Source organism: Pelophylax lessonae, assembly GCF_965119305.1.
Source record: "Pelophylax lessonae genome assembly, chromosome: 3".
In the NCBI taxonomy this organism is placed as follows: domain Eukaryota; kingdom Metazoa; phylum Chordata; class Amphibia; order Anura; family Ranidae; genus Pelophylax; species Pelophylax lessonae.
In genome coordinates this window covers 19,768,909-19,795,422 of record NC_138770.1, presented here as the reverse complement: position 1 = coordinate 19,795,422, position 26,514 = coordinate 19,768,909, and the positions used below count along the sequence as shown (strand labels likewise).

At 44.9% G+C, this 26,514-nt stretch overlaps 2 protein-coding genes across 2 annotated transcripts in view; both read right to left on the bottom strand.

Annotated features, from left to right (window-relative positions):
• LOC309548816 (uncharacterized protein) overlaps positions 1 to 26,514 on the bottom strand; it is a 530,695-nt gene that overhangs the window by 144,051 nt on the left and 360,130 nt on the right. The window contains exon 2 of the mRNA XM_082248754.1: positions 15,855 to 15,986. The gene's annotated coding sequence lies outside the window, so the exon portion shown is untranslated. The remainder of the gene's footprint in view (positions 1 to 15,854; positions 15,987 to 26,514) is intronic.
• The window catches only part of LOC309550239 (uncharacterized protein), a gene marked incomplete at both ends in the record, with an annotated part of 1,760,330 nt that continues 1,744,033 nt past the window's right edge, over positions 10,218 to 26,514 (bottom strand). Inside the window, 1 exon segment of the mRNA XM_082250650.1 lies at positions 10,218 to 11,151. Within this exon segment, the coding sequence (XP_082106776.1) occupies positions 10,218 to 11,151 (934 nt within the window).

The following is a 26,514-nucleotide window of genomic DNA, read 5'->3' as shown; positions in this document are numbered from 1 at the left end:
AGGAGCACCCGTGCCCTCCACCTCCACCTCCACAACACCCACCACCTCGCCAAATGCCACATGGCCAGTGGCAATATGGCCAGCAGGATCCAAACCTGCCCTCATGGCAACCTGATTTCAGTTACCAGCAACTTTAATTTGTGTAACCCCCTATTATTTATTTTACCCCTGTTTGGCAGTTTGTATTTTAATTTTGTCCAAATGGACCTTTTTTATGTTTAGTTTATTATACGGAGAGTATTGATGTTTTCATTTCTTTTTTTCTGAGATAAAAAAAATAAAGAAAATTGAAAATAAAAAATGGCCTATCTGAATTTGTTAACATGTTTAATATTGTGCATAACCCGAAAAATATGTTTTAGACATTAATTCAGACAAGAATAAAGGGTCATATCAATAGTTAGATCTTTGCTATTTAAACAATAATAACGGTGAAGAGTTCAAATTATTTAATTCTAACATTTGATAGAACAGATAGAATAGACAAACATTATCTTCATCATAACAGAACACATGCCTTTTTATTAGAAAAGTATTGAATTATGAGCAGCATCTTCCTTCTTCTCACATTTATCAAGATGAGCATGTGCTCCGCATTTCACCTATTTCTTGGACTGCCGCGAGCCGAAAGTTCTTTCTGAATAAAATGTTGAGTTTACTAGAGAAAATTCTTCCGGGAACTCATTTGGTTTGATCATGCGTGTTGGGATTTGTAGCTGTGTGTCGGCCGAATTCTGTACTGACTGGCGAACAATCGTCCGTTCTGGTGTCGGCATACAAAATTTTTAATGCTTGCAAGACAGACTCTTGTCCGCAGAATGTGCGCAGACAGCTGTCGGAGGCACCATACTAACAAGCGTACAATCGGCAGATCTTTCGTCCGCCGACGTTTGTATGCCGACGATCAGTACGTGTGTACGGGCCTTTACTTTTGTGCAGATAAAATCAGCTTATGGTATCACAGTAGTAACCGGCGAGTCTTGCAGAGACCTCGCCAGACTCCAGACAGCAGCGGGTGACGTCGATGGCTCCGCCTTCCCCCCGTAAGCTTGTCGTCCCCCAATGGGTGGAGACTTCTTCAGCGGTATTGAAGGCTATGTGAGACGTCACCCCTTATGAATACCGGGTTGCCCACTGATTGGCCGGGCGGTCCGGATCCTCCGATTGGCTGTACTCCGTTGTCAAGGCGCCTGGAAAGCCGCATTCCTCCCAACACGGAAGTAAGCAGACCTGTGCCAAGAGACAGCCCCTCGCTCACGCCGCGCCGCTCGCTAATTGGCCGAGCGGGGCAAACGCTTCTAATTGGCTAATCCTAGTCTTCATGGTGACACAGAAGCCGTTTTCCACTAGAAGGCGGAAGTTGTTCGGCTTGTGCCCAGGCTTGTTAACCATTCACTTCCTATAATATGCTAATGTGCCTTTATCATGGCTGCAAAGGCACCTCTCCTCTCATTAGCAATCTCCCTCAGACCATACACAATTACACAAGTATAGGATCTCCACAGGCGATTGTCTCTAGACCCTAATAACATGGATCTGTGTAAGAAGGAGCGCAAGGGTAAAACCTCTGGTAGTCAACACCAAAGCCTACTTAAAGGATACCAAGCATATCATACAGATATTGCAAGACCTACCTTGTACGGCCTCATCGATATTGGTTACAGCGGATGTAGGCTCCCTGTATACCATCATCGGACATAATGCAGCAGAAGCAGCCGTGAAATGGGCCTTTACTAATTCCTCACTACCAAGAAAACTGAGAAGTTTTTTACTGAGTAGCCTGTGGTTCTGTTTGACCAGGAACTACTTCTGGTATGATAAGTCATATTATCTCCAAACCAGGGGTGTGGCGATGGGGGCACGCTTCGCTCCCAGTGTGGCCAATTTGTTTATGGCCCACTGGGAGGAAGAAGTCATGTTCACGGATCGCCCCACTGAGTTGTTATGTTATCGTAGATACATAGACGACCTGTTCCTAATTTGGGATGGGGACTCAGACGGCCTGGTTACGTTCATGGATAAACTTAATAGAAATAACAAAAACGTCGTCTTGACATGGACTACCAGCCAAGAAAAGGTAGTATTCCTGGATTTGGTTATCTCCAAAAATGATAATAAGTTCACCACCTCAAATTTTTCGAAACCTACCTACCGCAATGCATATATCCCATTGGACAGCTGTCATCATCACACCTGGTTATGCAATATCCCAAAAGGACAGTTCATGCACTTAAGGCGGAACTGTGCATCAGATATAGATTATGACTCTCAGTCAAGATTATTTACTGAACGATTTGTCCAAAAGGGGTATAGCAAGGATAAAGTGGAGAAAGATAGGATGGCAGTGCAGGCCATCAATAGGGATAGTCTTTTGTCCAATGCTCCCAGAGTAACTAACACCAAGAAAGATGAGATTAGGATCATATTGGATTATAACGTACAGTACAAGAAAATCGAAAAGATCATTGGTAAGCACTGGTCGATCTTACAACAAGACAAAGTTCTAGGGACAAAATTACCAGCTAGACCTTCCTTTGTGTACAAGAAAGCACCAACAATGAGGAATTACCTAGCTCCCGGTGCAGTAGACCCACCCATACAAAATAATAATAAATTATTTTCTTTTCTATCAGGGTTTTACGCCTGTGGAAAATGCGTGGCGTGCCGTACTGTTAAAACCAATCTTAAACGAAGGAAGGAGTTCACAGCTAATACCACAGGAAAAAAATACGAGTTAAAGGGGAGTTCCGGGCACAGAAATTATTTTTCAACAAACATACCCCCGGGACAGTCAGGGCTAGTACATTCCACAATGGCTAGCCTCTGATCTGTCCCGGTTCGCACTTACCTTTTAGAAGAAATACTTACTTATAAAATTTCTTCCACAGCGTTTCCATCTCTCTTGTGGGCAGCTGAAGCCGGGGCGGTCCTCTTCGGCATCTTCTTCCGCGTCTTCTTCTCCCAGAATGCGCCTGCACCGGCCCCTCTCGTCACTTCCGGTGCGGCGCCGCATTCCTCCACAGCTTCTGGGCATGCCCAGAAGCTGTTTAGCAGGGGAATGCGGCGTCGCCCGGAAGTGACGAGCGGGGCCGGTGCTGTCGCATTGATTCATGGGAGCGATGATGTTCAGCTCCCAGGAATCAGTGCAAGCCAGGAAGTGACGCCGGAGCCGCGGCGCTGAGGGAGGATGTGAAGACTAGGTGAGTATCGTCGATCTTCAATTACAAGGTGAGTAAATAAAAAAAAAAAACCTAACTATCCAATTCCTTTTCAGGTGAAGGGGAACAAGCGGACGGGCACAAAAAAAAAATATCGATTTTGTGCCCGGAACTCCGCTTTAAAAGACCTGATTACATGTTCGACCACAGGCATTGTGTACATGCTCGAATGTGACTGCGGTTTGCAGTATGTAGGCAGGACGTCCAGGGCCCTACAAACCAGGGTAGCAGAGCACGTACGGAACATTAAAAAAGGAAAAACCCCCCACCATGTTACCCAACACTTCAAAAAATACCATAATAAAGACCAGAGAGGGATAAAATTTTGGGGAGTGGAAAGGGTTAAAAAACACTGGAGAGGAGGAAATTTTATTTGGCAACTCAGCCAGCGGGAATCCTTTTGGATTTACGAAACAAAAGTGGGGGTTCCCCGTGAGTTAAACGTGGATTTCGACTTAAATTGTTTTATATCTGATCGGTAAATTATTGCTTTTATTGTCTTTTATTTAGTTTTTAATGATGTTTTATATTACCTTTTAATGTCATTTTATGTGCATTTATTAAAGGTTTTTTATCATGTAATCCAGATGACAGCGGGACGTCGATGTCTCCTTTAATATATTTTTATTATTATTGATTATGTCCTTTATATAAGGGTTTTACCCTTGCGCTCCTTCTTACACAGATCCATGTTATTAGGGTCTAGAGACAATCGCCTGTGGAGATCGTATACTTGTGTAATTGTGTATGGTCTGAGGGGGATTGCTAATGAGAGGAGAGGTGCCTTTGCAGCCATGATAAAGGCACATTAGCATATTATAGGAAGTGAATGGTTAACAAGCCTGGGCACAAGCCCGAACAACTTCCGCCTTCTAGTGGAAAACAGCTTCTGTGTCACCATGAAGACTAGGATTAGCCAATTAGAAGCGTTTGCCCCGCTCGGCCAATTAGCGAGCGGCGCGGCATGAGCGAGGGGCTGTCTCTTGGCACAGGTCTGCTTACTTCCATGTTGGGAGGAATGCAGCTTTCCAGGCGGAATACAGCCAATCGGAGGATCCGGACCGCCCGGCCAATCAGTGGGCAACCCGGTATTCATAAGGGGTGACGTCTCACATAGCCTTCAATACCGCTGAAGAAGTCTCCACCCATTGGGCGACGACACGAGTACGGGGGGAAGGCAGAGCCATCAACGTCACCCGCTGCTGTCTGGAGTCTGGCGAGGTCTCTGCAAGACTCGCCGGTTACTACTGTGATACCATACACTGATTTTATCTGCACAAAAGTAAGAGGCTGTCTTTTTTTTTTTTTTTTTACAAATTTTTTTTGGTAAAGCCAGCAAGTTCAATGAAAATAAAAAATGGCCTATTCACTAAATAATGCAAGCTATGTCGATGTAGAAATCTCCCCTGCCATGCTATAGAGGCTGTCTTTTTATGCACTTTACCATTAAAGTTGTCAGTATTACACTATGGGCTTGCCCCGTTTTATGTTCCCTAACACATGCTTATGAGAGGAGCTGCCGTTCTGAGCTGACCCAGGAGTACTGGCTTGTTGGTGTTTGGAGTGTTAGACTGTGGCCGATCCATTGTGTCCAAATAAGGGGAGGATCGATCCAGGATTGCTCGGTGTGAGAGGATTGTATATGCTTTGTACAAGCAATGTTAAGGTGAGAGGCCAATCTATAAGGTGGGGGTCGGGAGTGCACTAAGAGCACCTGTTTCTCCAACCAGATTGTTTTGACTCACCTTCATCTCACGGGCATTGCATGGATTATTTTTCCTATCATCTATGCTGTTTTTAATATATTTTTTTGATGTGAATATTAGCACTGCACTATATATCTGAGGATTTACCGGATGCTGTCAGTTCTGGCTGATTTATGAAATAAAAAAAAAAAATTTGCTGTAAAAAAAAAATAAAAATTTTAGGGCAACTTTTCCAATTGCAATACTGCTGTTATAAAATTGTCCATGTGGTGGGAATGTTTGTGCACAACTAGTAAGTCTTTTGTGGCTGCAAATATGACCTAAAAGGTTTTTTAAATTTCGCCTCCCATTAAAGTCAATGGGGGCCGCTGCGAACTTGCGGTTCGCGAACATTTGACAAAATTTGCGGCTGACATTCGCGAACCGCCCCGGCCAATGTTCGTCCATCCCTACCCTCTACCCACCTCCGAGCACCATTTCTTGGTTCCACCTCCTACCTACCTCCAAGCACCATTCCTTGGTTACAACCTCTACCCACCTCTGAGCACCAATTCCTTGGTCCTCGGAGGAATGGGTGGCACAATCTGAAAAAGATTAGTAAGCAACCTCTCCCCCAAAATTCAAGCTCTTTCCTGCCTTTTTGGATGAGGACTCTCTTTCTCTCTTCAATGCTTTCTGGACTCTGAGTCAGAACTGCAGGAGCAAACCTCTTTGGAATTAGACACTGACTCTAGAATTGCAGTTTTCTTTCATTCGGCAGACATTTACTCTAAAGCAGGAGGCCGGACTAAATGCAGCTCATTGCTATCAAAGGAGGCTAGCCCTTAAAGGATACAGTTTAAACTCTTGCAATGCAGACAAGATTGTCCAACTTGTAGAATTATTATTTAGGATAGAATCAATATTCTTCATACCAACTTCCATTGCATTGGAAGAGAGGCAAGGGTTAAGGCAGTTTCACGGACTACAACTGCAGACAGATATACCCCTTAGGGACAAGTCCAACACAAAGTTACCATCAGAAGACCCTAAACCCCCCCCAAGGACCCACCTAATCATCATTAATGAGTATACCCCTGAAGGACACAGCATCCCCCAATGGCAACTTCATGTATATGGCTAAGCTCATGTAGGCAACGTCAACCAAATAGGTGACTCATTATACTGGAAGACCTCTTCAAGTGCCTAATCTGACATCCTGCAGTACAGGTTGAAGTGTTCTGGTTGGGGTTTGAACTGAGCAACCCAGTGCTGCAAGGTGATGACACCTAAGACATTCTGCTTCTCTGTCCTTCTGTTCAATTTGCACCACTCTTCTAGCATGAGCTTCTAGATTAAACATCATAGGGAAAAAGACAACGCACTGCTTTTCAAGTGCTAAAAATACTTGCATTGCAGGTACCTCTGCAGGAAGGGAGGTACAAAAACCTGCTTATAGACCATCCTCATCTTCCTTATAGGAATTGTTTGAAGAGGATTAAACTTGTCAGTTGAGTGATCCTGCAAGGGAAAAGCTTGACATGGTCAGAGTTGAGACTCCTTGTACATGCAGATCTGGAGAGGCTTAATAGAAAGTGTCCATTAGTCAGCTTCCCATACACCAGCTTTATGAGGCCTGCAGAAGAGCTGACAATCCAGGAACAGTATCAGTAAGGAAGACGCTGCCCCCCTCCAGCTATAACCTGCATAGAGCAGCCACAGTATAGAGGTATTAGGCTGCAGCGGCACAAGGCCCTGTCGCAGTAAGAAATAAATCCATGATAAACAGACACGGTGCATATTGTTAAGAAAAAAAAGATATTATAACATATATAATGGCTATAAGCTATGTAGTAATTTATTTATTTATTTTTTAAATCGCAATTCAAACTTCAGCTGCTAAAGTCTCCTAAGATGTCATAAAAGACAGTGTAACAGTTGTTTGATTGCTGGGTGAGAAAAACCCGTAAGGGGTTAATTACTGCTAAAGGAATACTGACACTGCAGCTTCTCACATCAGAGCACCGTCCCAGCAGGTGAATAATCAAACAGACCCTTCCATACAGATGTAGAGCCCTCCTAGGTAGGTGCTAGAATGAGTGGATATAGTTTTTGGTTTCTCTGCCTAACAGGGACACAGCTCATGCTGTCTTGATGATTCATACTGATCCAATAGCCATTGAGTATATTGGACAGGTGGCTGGAAGCTTGGCAGATGAGAGCATGGATGTCTGTACAGCCCTGGCCAATTAGAAGGGGGTGTGCCCCAAGGCATGCTGGGTACCTGCATTTATTTCTGAAGAGCACATGGGCTCGTAGTCTAGTCCAGTCTACCTCTAGGGAGAGAGGTCTAAGTGGGGAGGGGGATGCTGCCTCTCCCTTGCAGAGGCTGCTAGGCAGCCTCGGTGGGGGCGACCTGAGGGCCTAAAACATTGAAGTTGCAACCCCATTGGTCCTTACGAGGGCTGACTGGGGGAGGATGTCTGCGGATCCTGTCTGGTACTACTGAGGAAGACTGGTGTGTGTGCTCCAAGAGCCTTGTGAGTATAGACCCCCCACAGGGGATCCTTGGGACTTGTGCTTTTGGATCCTCCTCTGGGTGTTAGAAGTCAGTTACTGGGTGCAAGCCAAAGGAGACACTGGCTGGTGTCTTGAAGAGGCAAGGTTCACTGCGTTCCTTCAGCTACAAAGGGACTTGTTCATCCCATACAGCTGCTTTATGGTCCTGCAGATGATAAGCGATACAGTTCTATTGAGAGAGTTGTCCTCACCTGTGAATAGTTATTTGAAATATCCTACTAAATCCCTTCTCTTATCCAAAAAAAAAATGCAAAACTACAGATGTTCAGAGGGAACCACTGTCATATGTGTGGACTTTAAGGACACAGCATGAGACAGATAACAACTACATGGATTTATACTGAAATAACATTTATTGATTTATCTAAAACAAGATCTCAATAAAATGAGGAAACTGGCCACAAACTGAGCTCAGCTCGTACACAGGAGATCAATGTCTCCTACTAATTTCACTCATGTACATCATACATATATAAGGATAACTTGGTATATATCATAAGGTTGGTGTAGGTATAGATATTTCCTCTCTTCACTGGTCTACGCGTTTCGCACAAGGCTTCTTCAGGACTATGAAGAAGATGCCCAGACAGTTTTCTCTTATAAACAGACTCAATATTAGTGTTTCATAAACATAGAACATAATCTGTATTTATGTACATCATAATAAATACAAACATGACTTAATAGCACCAGGCCTTCCTTCCAACCCCCAACAAATTAACCCGACCTGGGGCGGACACAGGGGGGGAAAAAAAAAATATATATATTATATATATATATATATATATATATATATATATATATATATATATATATATATATATATAAATCGTTCCTGATGATCCTAGGTACAAGATAAAATATATATGTGTAGTAGTGTGAGGAGTAATTACATTCTCTATTCTATATCTATTCATACAGAAAGGAGGAAGGATAATCACCTGAGGATAGCAGGTTGGTATACACCGGATGGAGTTTATACTCCCATAATATGTGGGTGTCTCTCTCTATAGAGGTCACCTAGGTATATGATCAAAGACCATCTTGTTTATGACTCATAGTTAGTGTACTCTTATCTCTAATAATGTAGGTTTCAGCCTACCTGTAGGTTAGGTATATCTCTTGGATATACTTACCACCCCTTACCTATGTAAGAAATGTCAAATGGAGGAGGAGCCTGCAGTAGTTATTTTTTAATAAAGGATTTTTCAAAAATTGTGTGTTTTTATTAATTTTTGGTGAATAGGTATGGGAAATATGTTCCGATGCTCATTTACATGTGGGGGGTGGGGCGGGATCTGGGGGCCCCTTGGTAAAGCACCCACCTATATTGATGGCATGTGGCCTGGTATGGTTAAGGAGGGGGGCCCTCACTTGTCCCTCCTACTTTCCTGACCTGCCGGGCTGCATCCCAGGATAAAGGGTTTGGTATGGATTTTAGGGGAGAACCCATGCTGGTTTTTTTTTTATTTACATTTTGGCCCCTGAAGTGCCTGGTATGGACTGGGGGGGAGGGGGACAACGCCGTTTTTTTCTATTGCCGGCATTCTTTTCTTTCCATTCATCTGTCAGTGGGGAAGCCCGTTGACAGCTGATGAGTCATGGTTGGTAAGGATGCGGGCGGGCGGCCGGCTTCCCGGCCTGCTGCTTAACAACCAGCTATTTCTTCACACAGAATTTGCATTGGTCGATCATTTTTTTTTGACTGATCCAAATTCGAATCGTTCTGAAAAGTTGGAATTCGTTAGAAAATGAATAAACAAAACAAATTTTAACAGATTTCAACTAAATTCATTACAATTTCATTTGTAGATTTGGATACATCCGGATCTAGGAATAACCAAAAATTTGTCAGAATTTGTATTCGCACCGAAACGAATTTCATGTGTCTAACACTTAATGGCCACCCGCTAACCGCTGGGCTCCCAGCCAAAGCAAATGGCCACCGATGGCAGGGCCCACTCTCCAGGCATGGATCCTCTACATATGTGTGCCATAACACCACCCCGCTGATAGCTGGGGACTCAATGACCACTCAGGACATCCTGGAAGACTTCTGGATACCAAAGGAAGCTCCTGACATCCGCACAGCTGCCCAGCACCAGACCCGCCCACCAATACTTCCAATAGGTAGGAAAACTTCATACAAAAATGGTCCTATAAGTGAGGAGGACAAAAAAGGAACGCAGCCATTGAACATTTATGGAGGGTGGGGATCTTTTAGGGGAGGAACGAGGGCGGGGCTACCCAAACGTATGCTGCCATGGACATCTGTCAGGAAAGCACATTATGGCCACTAGATGGAACTGACCATTATAGGAAATCCCAATTCACCATGACTGGGGGAATGCGGGTCACATTTCATCAACACATTTATAACAACCAGATCTGTAAGTGTTTGTGAAATCTTCCCGCACAAAATGTACTCAGCCAATGAAAGGTAAGGACTCCATTTTTATTTTTCTCCTGCTATCAATGGCCAACACGGGACAACACTTCATCCATGTCTTTGGTGATCTTTGATCTCCTCATGAAGTGTTTCTTACATGATGAAGATCAGCCATGGAGTATATCTGAGGTGTATATCAGGGTGTGCTTCTTCCCCACATGTCCAGCAACATTCATATAGAAGACATTTCCCGCACTTAAGGCACTAATACACCTCCAGGGTTGTGTGGGACCCCTGATGTACAGGAAGACAGGACATCAGTGAGGAACATTTCCCTCACTCAGATCAGGAATACAGCTTCTCACCCGTGTGAGATCTCTGATGTCTGTAAAAATGGGACTTGTGTGCAAAACATTTCCCGCACTCAGGACAGGAAAACGGCTTTTCCCCGGTGTGCAATCTCTGATGTATGGAAAGATAGGACTTCTGTGAAAAACATTTCCCGCACTCAGGACAGGAATACGGCTTCTCACCAGTGTGCGATCTCTGATGTGTGGAAAGATAGGACTTCTGTGCAAAACATTTCCCACACTTAGGACAGGAATACGACTTCTCACCGATGTGCGATCTCTGATGTGTGTAAAGAGCGGACTTGTGTGCAAAACATTTCCCGCACTCCGGACAGGAATACGGCTTCTCACCAGTGTGCGATCTCTGATGTCTGTAAAGATGGTTCTTCCGTGCAAAACATTTCCCGCACTCAGGACAGGAATACGGCTTCTCATCAGTGTGCGATCTCTGATGTGTGGAAAGATATGACTTATGTGAAAAACATTTCCCGCACTCAAGACAGGAATACGGCTTCTCACCAGTGTGCACTCTCTGATGCATGGAAAGATGGGCCTTCTGTGAAAAACATTTCCCGCACTCAGGACAGGAATACGACTTCTCACCAGTGTGCAATCTCTGATGTGTGGAAAGAGTGGACTTCTGTGAAAAACATTTCCCACACTCAGGACAGGAATACGGCTTCTCACCCGTGTGCGATCTCTGATGTGTGGAAAGATTGGACTTCTCTGAAAAACATTTCCCACACTCAGGGCAAGAATATGGCTTCTCACCAGTGTGCAATCTCTGATGTGTGGAAAGACATGACTTCTGTGAAAAACATTTCTCACACTCAGGACAGGAATACGGCTTCTCACCAGTGTGAGATCTTTTATGCACATTAAGATTGGATTTTAAATGGAAACACTTCCCGCACTCAGTACAGGAGAACCTCTTATCTGTTGTAAGGACAGCACTGTCCCTCACAGTCTGAGGTTCCTCAGGATAAGAGAAATACGATGGTCCGGCACCGTCCCTCACAGTCTGAGGTTCCTCAGGATAAGAGGAATACGATGGTCCATCTACACTGTGTGGTGCCGGATGGACATTTGAGGTAGCCGGGTTTTCTCCTGGACTATACTGTGTGATGTCCTCATCTTCTACTTTACAGTCTGGAGACAAAGTGAGACAATCCTCTGAGGTTTTCCTCATCTCCCGTCCATGTACTAAAATAGAAATAAAAAAGATTATTACTAGACATCAGCAGATTGGTTCCCCTAAACTAGGACTCTGCCCACATCAGGCAGCTTTGTCTCTGAGAATCTTGCAATTCCCCCTTCAAGGTAACTAGTAAATGGGTCCTCTGATCTCCTACCAGTTCATTTCTTTATTCATGGACCTTAGTCAGAGAGTGAGGAAACAACGAGAACTGTCTTTTATAGGAGTGACAGTGATAAGGGGATTATAGGATGAGTGTCCCCTCCCCCTCTATCACTCATTGTCATCTTCCAAACACAAGAAGTCCCGCACTTCCTTATTTAGTCCATGATTTAGTCATTAATAACAGCGGGGCTGAGCCCCACCAGAGGTCAGAGAGTGATGATGGGGGGAGAACAACCAAGATGACGACTGGACTGATCCTGAAGACCACCATCATTGGGTTACTGACTCCTCCCTCATTATCACTTTCTGTTTTAAGGTTCCAAAGTTGGAGGATGTTATCACATTATTATCACCATGTAAAAGTCTGTCCTCCAATCAAATCATCAGATATAAAATGTCCAGCTGGTAGGAAATGGGAGTAACAAAAGAGAATCCATATTATGTGTATATATAGCAGTGGGTAGAGGGGAGAGAGCAGAAGTCAGGAGTATGTAATGTACAACAGAGTATATAGTGCAGGGGTCAGGAATATGTAATTTACAGCATAGAGTATATAGTGCAGAGGTCAGGAGTATGAAATGTACAACAGAGTATATAGTGCAGGGGGTGAGGAGTTCATAATGTACAACATAGAGTATATAGTACAGGGACGGGAGTATGTAATGTACAACATAGAGTATATAGTGCAGGGGTCAAATGTATGTAATGTACAGCATAGAGTATATAGTGCAGTATATATTACAGGGGTCAGGAGTATGTAACGTACAACATAGAGTATACTGAACAGGAGTATGTAATATACAACATAGAGTATACAGTGCAGGGGTCAGGAGCACGTAATGTACAACATAGAGTATATAGTGCAGGGGTCAGCAGTATGTAATGTACAACATAGAGTATATAGTGCAGGGGCCAGGAGTATGTAATGTACAACCTAGAGTATATAGTGCAGGGGCCAGGAGTATGTAATGTACAACATAGAGTATATAGTGCAGGGGTCAAATGTATGTAATGTACAGCATAGAGTATATAGTGCAGAGGTCAGGACTATGTAATGTACAGCATAGAGTACATAGTGCAGAGGTCAAGAGTATGTAATGTACAACATAGAGTATATAGTGCAGGGGTGAGGAGTTCATAATGTACAACAGAGTATATAGTGCAGGGGTCGGAAGTATATAATGTGCAACACAGTATATATTGCAGGGGTCAGGAGTATGTAACGTACAACATAGAGTATATAGTGCAGGGGTCAGGAGTGTGTAATATACAACATAGATTGTATAGTGCAGGGTTCAGGAGTATGTAATGTACAACATAGAGTATGTAGAGCAAGGGTCAGGAGTCATCTAGTGCAGAGGTCAGGAGTACGTAATGTACAACAAAAAGTATATAGTGCAGGGGTCAGGAGTACATGATGATTGATATATGCCACAGCCGTAGCATTGTCTGATTGTATCTGCACAGGGTGTCCCTGCAGACGATCCGTCCATTGAGACAAAGTCTGCTTGCCCCAATTTCCAAGATGTCGATCGGCAACCTGGACTCCTGGAACCAAAAGTGCCCGATTTGGACTTACCATTCCAGGGTCTCTTGGAGCCTCCCACAAAGTTACGGGTGGATCTTGAGCTTTTTCATGCGCGGCTGCGGAGGAGTAGGACTCATCCTCACTATTAGAGCACTCAGCCTGCGTGGACGCAGACCCAGTGGGCTGACTCTAGCCCGCAGCGGCCAAATCTACCTCAGAGTCTGAGGAAGTAGAGGATATAGGTGAAGGCGGGGGGGGGGGGGCGCTTTTTGCCAGGCCTCCTTTGCAGGGCCATATCTACTTTAGCTACTAGCGACTGCAGGGCTGCCATCATAGCCACCAGGGCAGACTGGGACCCAGAGGGTCCCGGAGCTTCCAGGAATGGATAGGGTGGTGAAACGCGCTCCATTGGTTCCATGACCATAGAAGGGTTAAACGGAACCGCGCTGCTCAAAAAAAATAAATAAATAAAACGGGAGGCCCCTCCCCCTGTGCAAAGCTGTGGCACCACAAGAATCAGCGCACCCGCAGTGCCATATAGAGCAGAGGAAGGATGGAATACCCCCAGAGACTCATCACCTGAACTGGAGAGCGCCAAAATGGTCTGCCACACTGCTAGGAAGAGGAAACGCTGACCTGACACTAGAAGCCCCCGCAGTCTCAGCACTGCATCAAACTACAGGAAAGTGGCCACCATTGAAACCAAGGAGGAAACCAAAAACATGGCCGATGGACTACAAAAACATAGCTGCCGAAGCCGGGAATACAGAATCCACGGCAAAATGAAGGCACCCTGCAGTGCTGCATGGGACCCTGGACCCCAGGGAAGCACAGAGACCTCAGGAGGGAACCCCCCAGGGACCCCCTCTGCAGCACTCTAGGTAAGGACACCCGGTGGTGGCGACACCCACTACTTCTCCGGCCCAGCCCCTTTTAGGCCCCCTTAGTAAAAAAAAAACACCCATGCCAACCCGAGGTGTCACGGGAGGGGATAGAGGGTAGATGAGGACACTTACACAGGGGAACCCCACTAAGGAGAAGGGGGAAAGTATGGGGGGGGGGGGGAGGACACAGGTGGGGCCTACCATCCCTGGGGAGGGACCAAGACGAACCAAACAATTCCACCGTCACCAGGCGGGCGCTACTCCAAGCAGTGCCCCACATTATCTTGGAATGAGGGTGCTGCGGCCTGAGATACACTGCAATTCTGATCGGGACTGTTGTCACGACCAGGGCTATGTGACCTCGCAAAGTGTTTCACTCGCCGTCCAGTGGGGCGATGTCGCGGCCAACCTAGCGCGGAGCTAATAGTTGGGTCACGCTTGCAGTTTAGATTGGGAAAGCTATAAGGATCTAGGATATCCAGTGCGTTGCCCAGTCCAGCTGTTGATTGTAGTTCTTATAGGAACAAAAATAAAAAGTAAAAAAATCTATTTAAATAGGAAAAAATGCCAGGACCGCAGATCCCAGCAGAGAGCCAGGTCCTTACTCCTGACTAGGCAGAAAAAACTGGAGTCCCACAGCAGGAAGTGATGGTATACCCTCTGGGACTGCCCCCAGCGTAACCAAAAAGGTTTCCACCTAGTCCTACTCCTAGAGAGAGAGCATAAAACCCAATGGTCTAGAAGACATGGAGCTGTGTCCGTCAGTGAACGGAAGAGAAGTCAACATTTTACTGCCAGCTGAACCCCGGAATCTCCATAAATCCAGTCTAGAGACATAAATTGTGTCTGCAGCACAGAGAAGGAAGATTATCCGAGAGAAATACAGGACGGGGAACACAGCTCAGGAAAGTGACCAGGGTATTACAGGCTGATATCACCCAGTCCCCGCCCTACTCTGGACCAATCAGTGAGCAGTATGGGTGGAGGAATGTATTTAGTGTTAATGACCCACCTGTGCTGATCTCTGTAGGAGTGTCCTCCTCTATAAATGTCCCCGTTATTCCATCCTCCTCCATAGACTGCTGATCATCCCTCACATACGTCTCTTCTTCTTCTGCTTTAACCTCAAATTCTATATCGATTGGATCTCCAGTCTAAAAGAAAATTAGAGAACATCATCTTGAAGATATAAGCTTTAATATTGTGATATAATATAAAAAGAAAAAACACATCCTCCCCAGAAGTCCATGTTCTAGATGCTCCAATCCACCAACCTTGTAACATTGAGGGATGGTGTGACCTTCCTGTGTGGAATCCCGGGAATACAGAGGACGGGGACATCTCTCTGGTGGGTTTCTGTAGCTGGATGATTCCTCCATGGTGTCCTGGTACAGATCTTTGTGTTCTTTTAGAAACTCTGACTTCTCCATCACCCCATCCTCATCATCCTCCTCTTTTATCTCTTCTTTTACCTCAACTTTAGAATCTCTCAGGTTTCCAATCTGAATATATAATAAAAATGACATCAATGGTAACAATGCAGATAATGTACAGATCCTAATGATACTATCAGTGATTGTTCCTCATCTACCTGATGATGGTGGGGGATGGTGTGACCTTCCTGTGTGGAATCCCGGGAATACAGAGGACGGGGACATCTCTCTGGTGGGTTCCCATTACTGGATCCATCTGTAGGAAACACACACACTGACTGAATACATTGTTTCTATGTGTTTATCAGATGATGGGGGATCTAGGTGGAGCCTCCGTACTGCTCTCTCCTTTACAATAAAGTCTCCTCTTACCCGGTGATGTGAGGGGCGGTTGATTCTCCATGATGTCCTTCCCAGCACCGCTCACCTCTCCTGTCAGCAGCTCAATAATCTCTCTGGTGACTTCTCAAATCTTCTTTTTATTTCTCTATTCTATCAGGGAGGGAGGTGGAGGCAATGTGATGGTCATATGATCTCCAGACTTCACAGGAGGAAAACTCTAGATTTGAACACAAATAGTAAAATCAAATGACATTCCCAGAATCCTCCTCACCTCACTGGTCAGGTCTCTTTTTATTTAAACCCCACTTCATTCCGAGGTTACTGATATTACATACAATGCAGGTCCAACAGCCCTACTTTGATAGTAAGGAGGCCTGGGGTTCAGCCCACATCCTAAGAGCACCAGAAATAAAGAGTCGGATAGAGGGATATTGGAGGGAGGAGCTGTGATGTCAGTGTGATGTCATATGATTGGACTGACTATGATTGGAGGGACATTAGGAGGAGGAGCTGTGTGGTCAGTGTCATGTCATAGTAGTGGGGGAATTATCAGGGTTGCTGCAGTTGCAGTTGCGATTGGGCCCTGGTGTTCCGCCACTGTAGGGGGGCCCGCAGCTGCTTGGGAGATAGTGCACTCTCACAGGCACACAGTCCCGCCCGCTCCACGCATCCTCTCTGCCCGTCCATTGAGTTCAGTATGGTAGGAAGATAAAATGTCGGGAGACTGAAAAGAGAAAAATCAGCTGACCTGGGCTGTGCCAGTAGAGTGAAGGGGGAGGAGCTCTCCACCGTGTGAGGAGACCCCATGATGGGATAAGAGTTACTGGAGACAAAGGAAGAAAGCCAAAGATATACTGAGACCTAGCAACGAGGAGGGACCGAGTGATCTTCAAGGGAGTGACACTGATCCCATCCCTCAATATCAGCACTGCCACTGATTCCCCCCTCCCCCACACCACTGCTGCCACCACCCCCCACACACACAAACCAGCACCACTGCTGCCACTGACCCCCCCCCTCCCCACACCACCACCAGTGCTGCCACTGAGTCCACCCCCTCCACCACTCTTCCCATTCCACCCACCCCTCCAACCTCCACCTTGCCACTTCTTCCACTCATCCCCCACCACCACCACCACTTATCCCATCCCTTCCCCCCCACCACTTATCTCATTCCATCTCATCCCCCCACCACCCCTGACACTCATCCTATCCCCTCCACCATTGCTGCTACTCATCCCATTCTATCCCACCACCACTTCCAATCATCCCATCCCCTTCACCTTTGCTGCCTCTCATCCCATCCCACCACCACTTATCCCATTCCATCCCCCCCTCCACCACAGCTGCCAATCATCCCATCCCCCCACCACCGCTGCTGCCACTGATCCCATCCCCAACCAACCACCACCGCTGCCCCACTCATCCCAGGGGCGTAAATAAAGGGGTCGCAATTGCGACGACCCATGTGTTTCCCCTGTACACCTGGATAAGGGGGGGGGGGCATATAGAGGAACAAATCTCCATTTTTCTCCTGCAGCTGCTAAAAGCCAAGTTCCCCTCCTCTCCCTCCCATAGGCATTCAGTGGCTGCAGGAGGAAAATGGAGGGGATTTGTTCCTTTATGTGTCACCCCCGCTGCCCCTCCTATCTAGGTCCTGCTGCCCTCCAGGCCCGGGATAAGTGGGAAGAGCCCTGGCCGGGGCTCATGGGGGCTCTTTATGGTTTCTTGCACTGGGGCCCTGAAGGTTCTAGTTACGCCTCTGTGTCATAGGATTCTCTGACCCTGATAGGAGGGACATTGGGAGGAGGAGCTGTGTGGTCAGTGTCATGTCATAGGATATTCTGACTCTGATTGGGGGGACATTGGGAGGGGGAGATGTTTTGTCAGTGTGGTGTGATAGGATTCTCTGACTCTGATTGGAGGGACATTGAGAGGAGGAGCTGTGGGGGGCACTGTGTGAGTTTCCTGCACAAAAAATAATTTCTCCCAGGTGCATCCCACCTCTCCTAAAATTAAAGATGAACGTTATCTTTGTCAGGACACATCATATTCCTGTGATCGCCGTGTACTACAGATCACTTACTGATCACATTTTAGGATGAATATCTGAGACTGGGATCATTATGAAAAGAAAAATAATTCCAGATATTTACTACAAATTACATTTTTTCCTCTTCTTATTTGAATTCTAAAAAATATACACATACATATTCCAATACTCCCTAAACACTCCCCCCCCCCCCAACTAATAAAAGTAGTATAATCCTTTTGTCAGGATTGTGTTGTTGTCAGGGCTGGGCTTCTGCTATTAATAGAAGCTCTCTACTCACAGAGGCTGCTCAGCTGTTGGGTAATTAGCAGCCATTCATTGTTTCCACAGTGACTCACCTGGTAACCATTACCTGCCTCATTAGTCCAGCCTACAGCCAGCCCCTTTTTGCTATTTAGACTGCCTTGCTCATTTCCTCCGTGCCTTTGCTTGGTCAATATCTCCAGCGTGTCTCTGCTGTGTTCCTGTTATGACTTGCCCTGGCTGACATCTCTTTTTATTTCAGATCCTGATTTTTGGCTTCTGACAACGCTGATTTCTGATCCCGGCTTGTCTGATTACCCGTTCTGGCTTTCAAACCATGGATTCTGTTTTTGACTATGTTCCTGTTCTGTGTTATTTTTGCTATTACATTAAAGGTGTGATTTTAACTGCATTTTCTGTGCCCGGTTTATGGTTCCTGACAGTTGTGCTCTTGCTCCTCATTCCAGCATCATGGTTTTGGCTGTGATGCATTCATTCTTTCTTTCTGTCTATCTGCAAAGTGACTGATGTGGTCAGTCTCTGGGTGGAGACCAAACCTGATTGAAGCCAGCCAAGCCTGCAGTCTCATGCTTGTGATATTGCGTTTGTAACACGTGCTCCAAGCTCTCTGTTTGTCTGCCCTACTCTGCTGTTTAGATTCTCTTGTTGAAGACCTTAATTCGGATATTGACTACTCTCTGAACTCTGCCTGCCTTTTGACTATGGATTTGACCCTGACTATTCTGAACCTTGCCTGCCTTGTAACTGGACTGTTGTTGAACCACTCTGCCTGTCTGCCAAATGCAAGTACCTGGTTGCTGTGCTCAGTTCGTTCCTGCCCTGGTGTGATGGCCAGGCACCATAGCATTGTGTTTAAGTCCTGGGGGCAACTGAGTATTGGTAGGCCTGCTTGCCTTATGGGAAAGGAGGCTGCTATAGGTGAAGAACACAGAAGCCAGCTATAGTGTCTGACCACCTGCGTTAGGGGTAAGCCTGACATTGTTAGCATAGATGTAGTAATTCTACAATAGACTGATGAGGTGAGAAGGTCATTGGTGGAAAGGGTGATATCACCAAAATTAAGGAAATGTTTGAGCCCTAAGTGGGGGAATGCTATGACCCCGAAGGGGTACATCTACGTTTCCACACTATATATGGCTGGAGAGCGCACGTCTTTCTATAATAGGGTTCTTTATTTAAGTGGGCGCACTTCGGCTCTGCACTTCAGCGAGAATACACAGTAAACTACTTTGAAAAGCACCAAACTGACTGCAGGTGACCTTGTTTTCCCACGCCGCTCTTCTTCCTCTCTGTAACATGTGCTTTCTATCAATCCTTCTAATAGTTTTATCCACACTCCTTAATCTCTCTGTTCCTCACCCCTCTTTGCCACCCCACATATATATCACCCTTACTTCTGTCCTCTCCCTATTACTGCACTCACCAACTCCTGCTAATTCCAAACCCGTATGCAATCCCATATTACCTTCCTCACCCCTTCTGCTTCTCCCAACCCCTAGAGATTAAACCCCAAAACCGGGGCCTCCATCGCTTAATTGTACCCAAATCTCCCATCACCCCATGGCCTCTGGCAAGAGCAGCAATCCACACAATTTAGTTTCTAACCCTTTTTACCAAAATCAGCCTCCCCTTCTCTCGCGCCCTGTGGAACGCTTGCTCTGTCTGTATCAAACTAGCTTCTGTCCATGACCTGCTGTTACTGAAACCTGGCTTAACCACTTTACCACCGGAGGATTTTGCTGTCTTCCGTCCAGACCACTTTTTGTGCTTCGGCACTGTGCGACTTTAACTGACAATTGTGCGGTCATGCAATGTGGTACCCAAACGAAATTTACGTCCTTTTTTTCCCACAAACAGAGCTTTCTTTTGGTGGTATTTGATCACCTCTGCGCTTTTTATTTTTTGCGATATTAATAAAAAAAGAGCGAAAATTTTGCAAAAAAATGACATTTTCAACTTTGTCTTTAAAAAAATATCCAATATACTCAATTTATGTCATTTTTTTTGGCCAAAATATATTTAGCTACATGTCTTTGACAAAAAAAAATTCAATGAGCGTATTTTTATTGGTTTGCGCAAAAGTTATAGCGTCTACAAACTATGGTGTAAATACTGAAATTTTACGCAGCTTTAATTTCTGACTGCCTATCTCAATTCATGAAGTGCTAAAATGGCAGGGCAGTACAAGACCCCCCCAAATTACCACTTTTTGGAAAGTAGACATCCTAAGGAATGTTCTGAGAGGCATGTTGAGCTCATTGAATATTTAATTTTTTTGTCACAGGTGTTTGAAAAATGAATAAAAAAAAATTTTTTTTTTTTTAACACAAAGTTGTCACTAAAAGATAAATTTCTCACACATGCCATGGGTATATGTGTAATTACACCCCAAAATATATTCTGCTGCTTCTCCTGAGTACAGGGATACCACATATGTGAGACTTTTTGGGAGCCTAGCTGTGTACGGGACCCCGAAAATCAATCTCCATCTTTAGGTTTTCTAATGGCGTAAATTTTTGATTTTACTCCTCACTACCCATCACAGTTTCGGAGGCCCTGAAATTTCAAGATAGCACAAAACCCCCCAAATGACCCCATTTTGCAAAGTAGACACCCCAAGCTATTTGCTGAGAGGCATGGTGAGTCCATGGAATATTTTATATTTTGCCACAAGTTTTGGGAAAATTACAATTTATTTATTTATTTTTTTTAACACAAAGTTGTCACTAAAAGATAAATTTCTCACACATGACATGGGTATATGTGGAATGACACCCCAAAATACATTCTGCCGCCTCTCCTCAGTATGGGGATACCCCATGTGTGAGACTTTTTGGGAGCCTAGCTGTGTACGGGACCCCGAAAATGAATCTCCATCTTTAGGTTTTCTAATGGCGTAAATTGTTGATTTCACTCCTGACTACCCATCACAGTTTCGGAGGCCCTGAAATTTCAACATAGCACAAAACCCCCCCAAATGACCCCATTTTGCAAAGTAGACACCCCAAGCTATTTGCTGAGAGGCATGGTGAGTCCATGGAATATTTTATATTTTGCCACAAGTTCCGGGAAATATATTATTATTATTTTTTTTTTTTGTTTTTTTACACAAAGTTGTCACTAAATGATATATTGCTCACACATGCCATGGGTATATGTGAAATGACACCCCAAAATACATTCTGCTGCTTCTCCTGAGTACAGGGATACCACATGTGTGAGACTTTTTTGCAGTCTAGCCGAGTACAGGTCCTCGAAAGCCAACCCCCACTTTCAGGCTTTCCAAGGGCGTAAATTGTTGATTTCACTCCTGACTACCTATCACAGTTTCGGAGGCCATGAAATGCCAAGACAGCACAACCCCCCCCCCCCAAATGACCCCTTTTCGGAAAGTAGACACCCTAAGCTATTTGCAGAGAGGCATGTTGGGTGTTTTGCAGATCTCACTTTTTGTCACAAAGTTTTGGAAATTGAAAAAAGAGGAAAAAAAATGCATTTTCCTGTTTTTTCTTCATTTTCCAAAAAAAAATGAGAGATGCAAAATACTCACCATGCCTCTCAGCAAATAGATTGGAGTGTCTACTTTGCAAAATGGGGTCATTTGGGGGGGTTTTGTGCCATTTTGGCATTTCATGGCCTTCAAAAGTGTGATAGGTAGTAAGGAGTGAGATCAACAATTTACGCCCTTAGAAAGCCTGAAGGTGGGGAGTGGTTTTCCGGGTCCTGTACGCGGCTAGACTGCAAAAAAGTCTCACACATGGGGTATCCTTGTACTCAGGAGAAGCAGCAGAATGTATTTTGGGGTGTCATTTCACATATACCCATGGCATGTGTGAGCATTATATCATTTACTGACAACTTTGTGTAAAAAAAAAAAAAAAAATATATATAATAATTTTCCTGAAACTTGTGGCAAAATATAACATATTCCATGGACTCATCATGCCTCTCATCTAATAGCTTGGAGTGTCTACTTTGCAAAATGGGGTCATTTGGGGGGGGGTTTTGTGCCATTTTGGCATTTCATGGCCTTCAAAAGTGTGATAGGTAGTAAGGAGTGAGATCAACAATTTACGCCCTTAGAAAGCCAGAAGGTGCGGATTGGTTTTCCGGGTCCTGTATGCGGCTAGACTGACAAAAAGTCTCACACATGGGGTATCCCTGTACTCCGGAGAAGCAGCAGAATGTATTTTGGGGTGTCATTTCACATATACCCATGGCATGCGTGAGCAATATATTATTTAGTGACAACTTTGTGTAAAAAAAAAAAAAAAAAAAAAAAAAAACAAATTGTCATTTTCCTGAAACTTAGGGCAAAATATAAAATACTCCATGGACTCAATATACCTCTCAGCAAATAGCTTTGGGTGTCTACTTTCCAAAAAGGGGTAATTTGGGGGGTGTTTGAACAGTCCTGGCATTTTATGCTCAATTTTAGCAACACATCACCCACTCTTCTAACCACTTGAAAACCAAGCCTTTTCTGTGAGTTTTTGTTTACATGAAAAAATATTTTTTTTTCACAAGAAAATTACTTTGAACCCCCAAACATTATATATTTTTTTAAAGCAGAGGCCCTACAGAACAAAATGGTGGATGTTGCAATTTTTTTTGTTACACGGTATTTGCGCACACATTTTCCAAACACATTTCCCTCCCACTGCATGTAAAAGCAGTCTAGCGGCCAATTATCCGCTAGGATTGCTTTTTATTTTTAATGCAGAAATACACTATATAATTCCAAATTGTTTGGTAAAATTTAAAAGATGATCTTATGCCGAGTTCATAGACACCTAACATGACATGCTTTAAAAATTGCGCACGCCCGTGCCGCGGCAACAAACTACGTACGGTTTTAAAAGCCTTTAAAAGTCTTTACAGGTTACCACTTTGGACTTACAGAGGAGGTCTACCACAAGAATTACTGCCCTCGACCTGGCGTTCACGGCGATGCCTCACATGCATGCTGAAATTGCGGTTTACATATGACACTAGACCAACGCTTGTGCGCGCATTTGCGCGCAAGCACGGGGGGACAGGGGGGCTTGATTTTTTTTTTTAATTTGCTTTCTTATGTTATTTTGACACCTTTTCTTTCATTTTTTTTTCTTTAATCATTTTTATTGTTATCACGATGAATTTAAATTTCCTCTATGATAGCAATCTGTAGTGACAGGTACTCTTTTTAAAAAAAATTGGGGTCTTTTAGACTCTAGATCTTTCCTCTGACCTTAACGCATCTGACCATACCAAAATTGGTGTGATAAAATACTTTCCCAATTTCCCAATGGCGCTGTTTATTTCTGGCGAAACAGAAGTCATGAAATGCTCGTAGCCTCCGGCATCTTAGGCCATAGAGATGATTGGAGCCATTCTCATCTCCAATCAGCTCTATGGTTAGATAATTGAACCACCGGCTGCACTCTCGGGTTAACCGGTGGGACAGGAGAGCCCGAGAAAAACCGTGGAAGGCAGCGGAAGGCGGCAGGAGGGGGGGGGGGGGGGGGAGTCCCCTCCCACTGCATATAAAAGCAGTCTAGCGGCCAATTATCCGCTAGGATTGCTTTTACATGTAAGCCGACCACTTGCTGTAAAAAACTATACCAAGATGATGCCTAAATCTGCAGGTATCATCCTGGTACAACCACTCAAAGTCCAGCAACGTACCAGTACATTGCTGGTCTTTGTTTGGCATATAGGTTTTTTTTTTTTCATGCAGCCTGTGGGCTGAACGAAAAAAAAGAGAACCTATCAGAAATCAGCACAGGAATAATGCGTAGTATTACTCATCATTAACCGCCCAAACAACCACCCACTGAATTTAATGATGGGTATACACGACACTATCCACGTATACCAAAATAGGATTTTAACTGCAGTGCTGAAATCAGAAAATCACCACAGCTGCTATCAGCAAAGGTATCCATATATGCTGAGCGCAAACGCTGTTTGTGTCAGAATATATAAAATCAATGCGTGGTAGCCGACGAGTACCTGCAAGAGAAACAGGTCACAAAAGAATGAAAAAACAAACAAAGTACATTAAAAAAAAGTACATTAGGAAGAGTAGGACATATAAAATGACTGACACAACAAAAGTTTTTGGATTCTCATCATTAACCGCCCAAACAACCACCCACTGAATTTAATGATGGGTATACACGGCACTATCCACGTATACCAAAATAGGATTTTAACTGCAGTGCTGAAATCAGAAAATCACCACAGCTGCTATCAGCAAAGGTATCCATGTATGCTGAGCGCAAACACTGTTTGTGTCAGAATATATGAAATCAATGCGTGGTAGCCGACGAGTACCTGCAAGAGAAACAGGTCACAAAAGAATGAAAAACAAACAAAGTACATTAAAAGTACATAGGAAGTGTAGAAGAACATAAAAAATGACTGAGACGACAACTATTTTTGGCTTTTATGTATTTTTTTTTTTTTTTCTTCAAACGTCGAGTTCCAGGTTCCAGGTTCGGGTCTCTCAAAATGACGATAGCCATCGAACATCTTTTGAGACCCTGTGTAAATGTGCCCTAAACTGTGCCGTGCTGTACCCTATGCTAATAATCCACTAGTGTGTGGTAGCGGCGGAAACAGTCACCGTGGCAAAGACCAGGTCGGTCAGGACAGTCGGGACAATAATTCCGGGTGTCACGCCTAAATCCGCGCTTGCTGCAGACACGGCATCTTTTTTGGGGGTATCGTTTGGTAGGGGTACTCGGGAGGTATTTCGGAAAATGCCTCTCATGCAGCCGGCTCACTGCATCTGGTTGGGGAAGTTGGGCAGGAGCACCAGCTGAATACAGAAGGGCTCTGATTATCTCTTCTTGGAATTGAAAGAAGGATAATGTTCCAGCAGACGCTTTTTATAAGACAAAAGCGTTGTAAACAGCCAATTGAAATAGGTATACAGACACTTTTTTGTACCAGCGTCTGGCCTTACGGGCAATTAAGTACGGTCCCATCATCTGGTCGTTGAAGTCCACCGCTCCCATTTTACGGTTATAGTCGTGGACACAGAGGGGTTTCTCAACAACAACACCGGTGACCGTAGTAATTTGGACTGCCGTGTCTGGGTGAATGGAGGACAGCACGTAAATGTTTCGTTTGTCCCTCCACTTCACTGCAAGCAATTCATCGCACCTCAAGCAGGCTCTCTCCCCCGAGCTCAGTGGGGCATTCACTAGCCGTTGGGGGAAGCCCCGGCGATTAGATCGCACGGTGCCACAAGCGCCAATTTGCAATTGATAGAGGTGTCTAAAAAGTGGCACGCTTGAATAGAAATTGTCCACGTACAAGTGGTACCCCTTTCCGAATAAGGGTGACACCAAGTCCCAAACTATCTTGCCGCTGCTCCCTATGTAGCCTGGGCAGTCAGGGGGCTCCACAGTGCTATCTTTTCCCTCATAGACACGGAAATTAACTGTATAGCCTGTGGCCCTGTCACAAAGCTTATACAACTTGACCCCGTATCTGGCACGCTTGCTGGGGAGGTACTGTTTGATAGCAAGGCGACCAGTAAACTTAATCAGGGACTCGTCAACGCAGACATCTTGTTGGGGGGTAAACAAGGCTGCGAACCGCTGATTGAAGTGGTCTATGAGGGGCCGAATTTTGTGGAGCCGATCATATTCAGGGTCTCCCCGAGGACGACAGAGTTCATTGTCGTTGAAATGCATGAACCGAAATATTTGTTGGTATCGAGCCCTGGACATAACAGCAGAGAACACGTACATTTGATGAATTGGGTCAGTGGACCAATATAACCGCAATTCATTCTTTCTTGTAATGCCCGTGTTGAAGGAAAGGCCCAGATAGGTTTTAAACTCCTGAATCGTAATAGGATTCCAGGCGAATGGTCTGGCAAGGGGTGAATTTGGGTTGGCGGCGATGAATTGTTGAGCGTACAAATTTGATTGTCCACAATAGATCTGAAAAGATCTTCAGTGAAAAACAGCTCAAAAAAGTTTATGGGATTAAAACCAGCTGTTTCCACTTGGATTCTGGGTTGGGCGGTGAATGGGGGAAGTACTGGCGCTGTGGAATCTGTGGGCTGCCAATTAGGATATGCCAGCGCTTCAGGGAGGACACTATGGGCTCTACAAGCCCGTCTTCGGATACGCGGTGGCTGCGGGCCACTACTCGTGCTAGCCACCGCACCAGCTTCAACTGCACTCAGGTGACTCGCCACGTCACCAGGTGATACTGCAGTGCTGGTTGAAGGTCCAGGGTGTACTAGGCCGCTCGTGCTTGCCAGTTCACGAGAAGTGTGAGCGGCACTAGTACTGGCACTCTGCTGCATACCAGAAACCTCCAGTTCTTGCAAGTCAACAACTCCAGAATGGGGTCGGGTACGCCTGACCCTAGCAGGGACCCCTCTGTCGGAGCTATCTGTCAGGGAGCCGCTGCTGTCATCTGG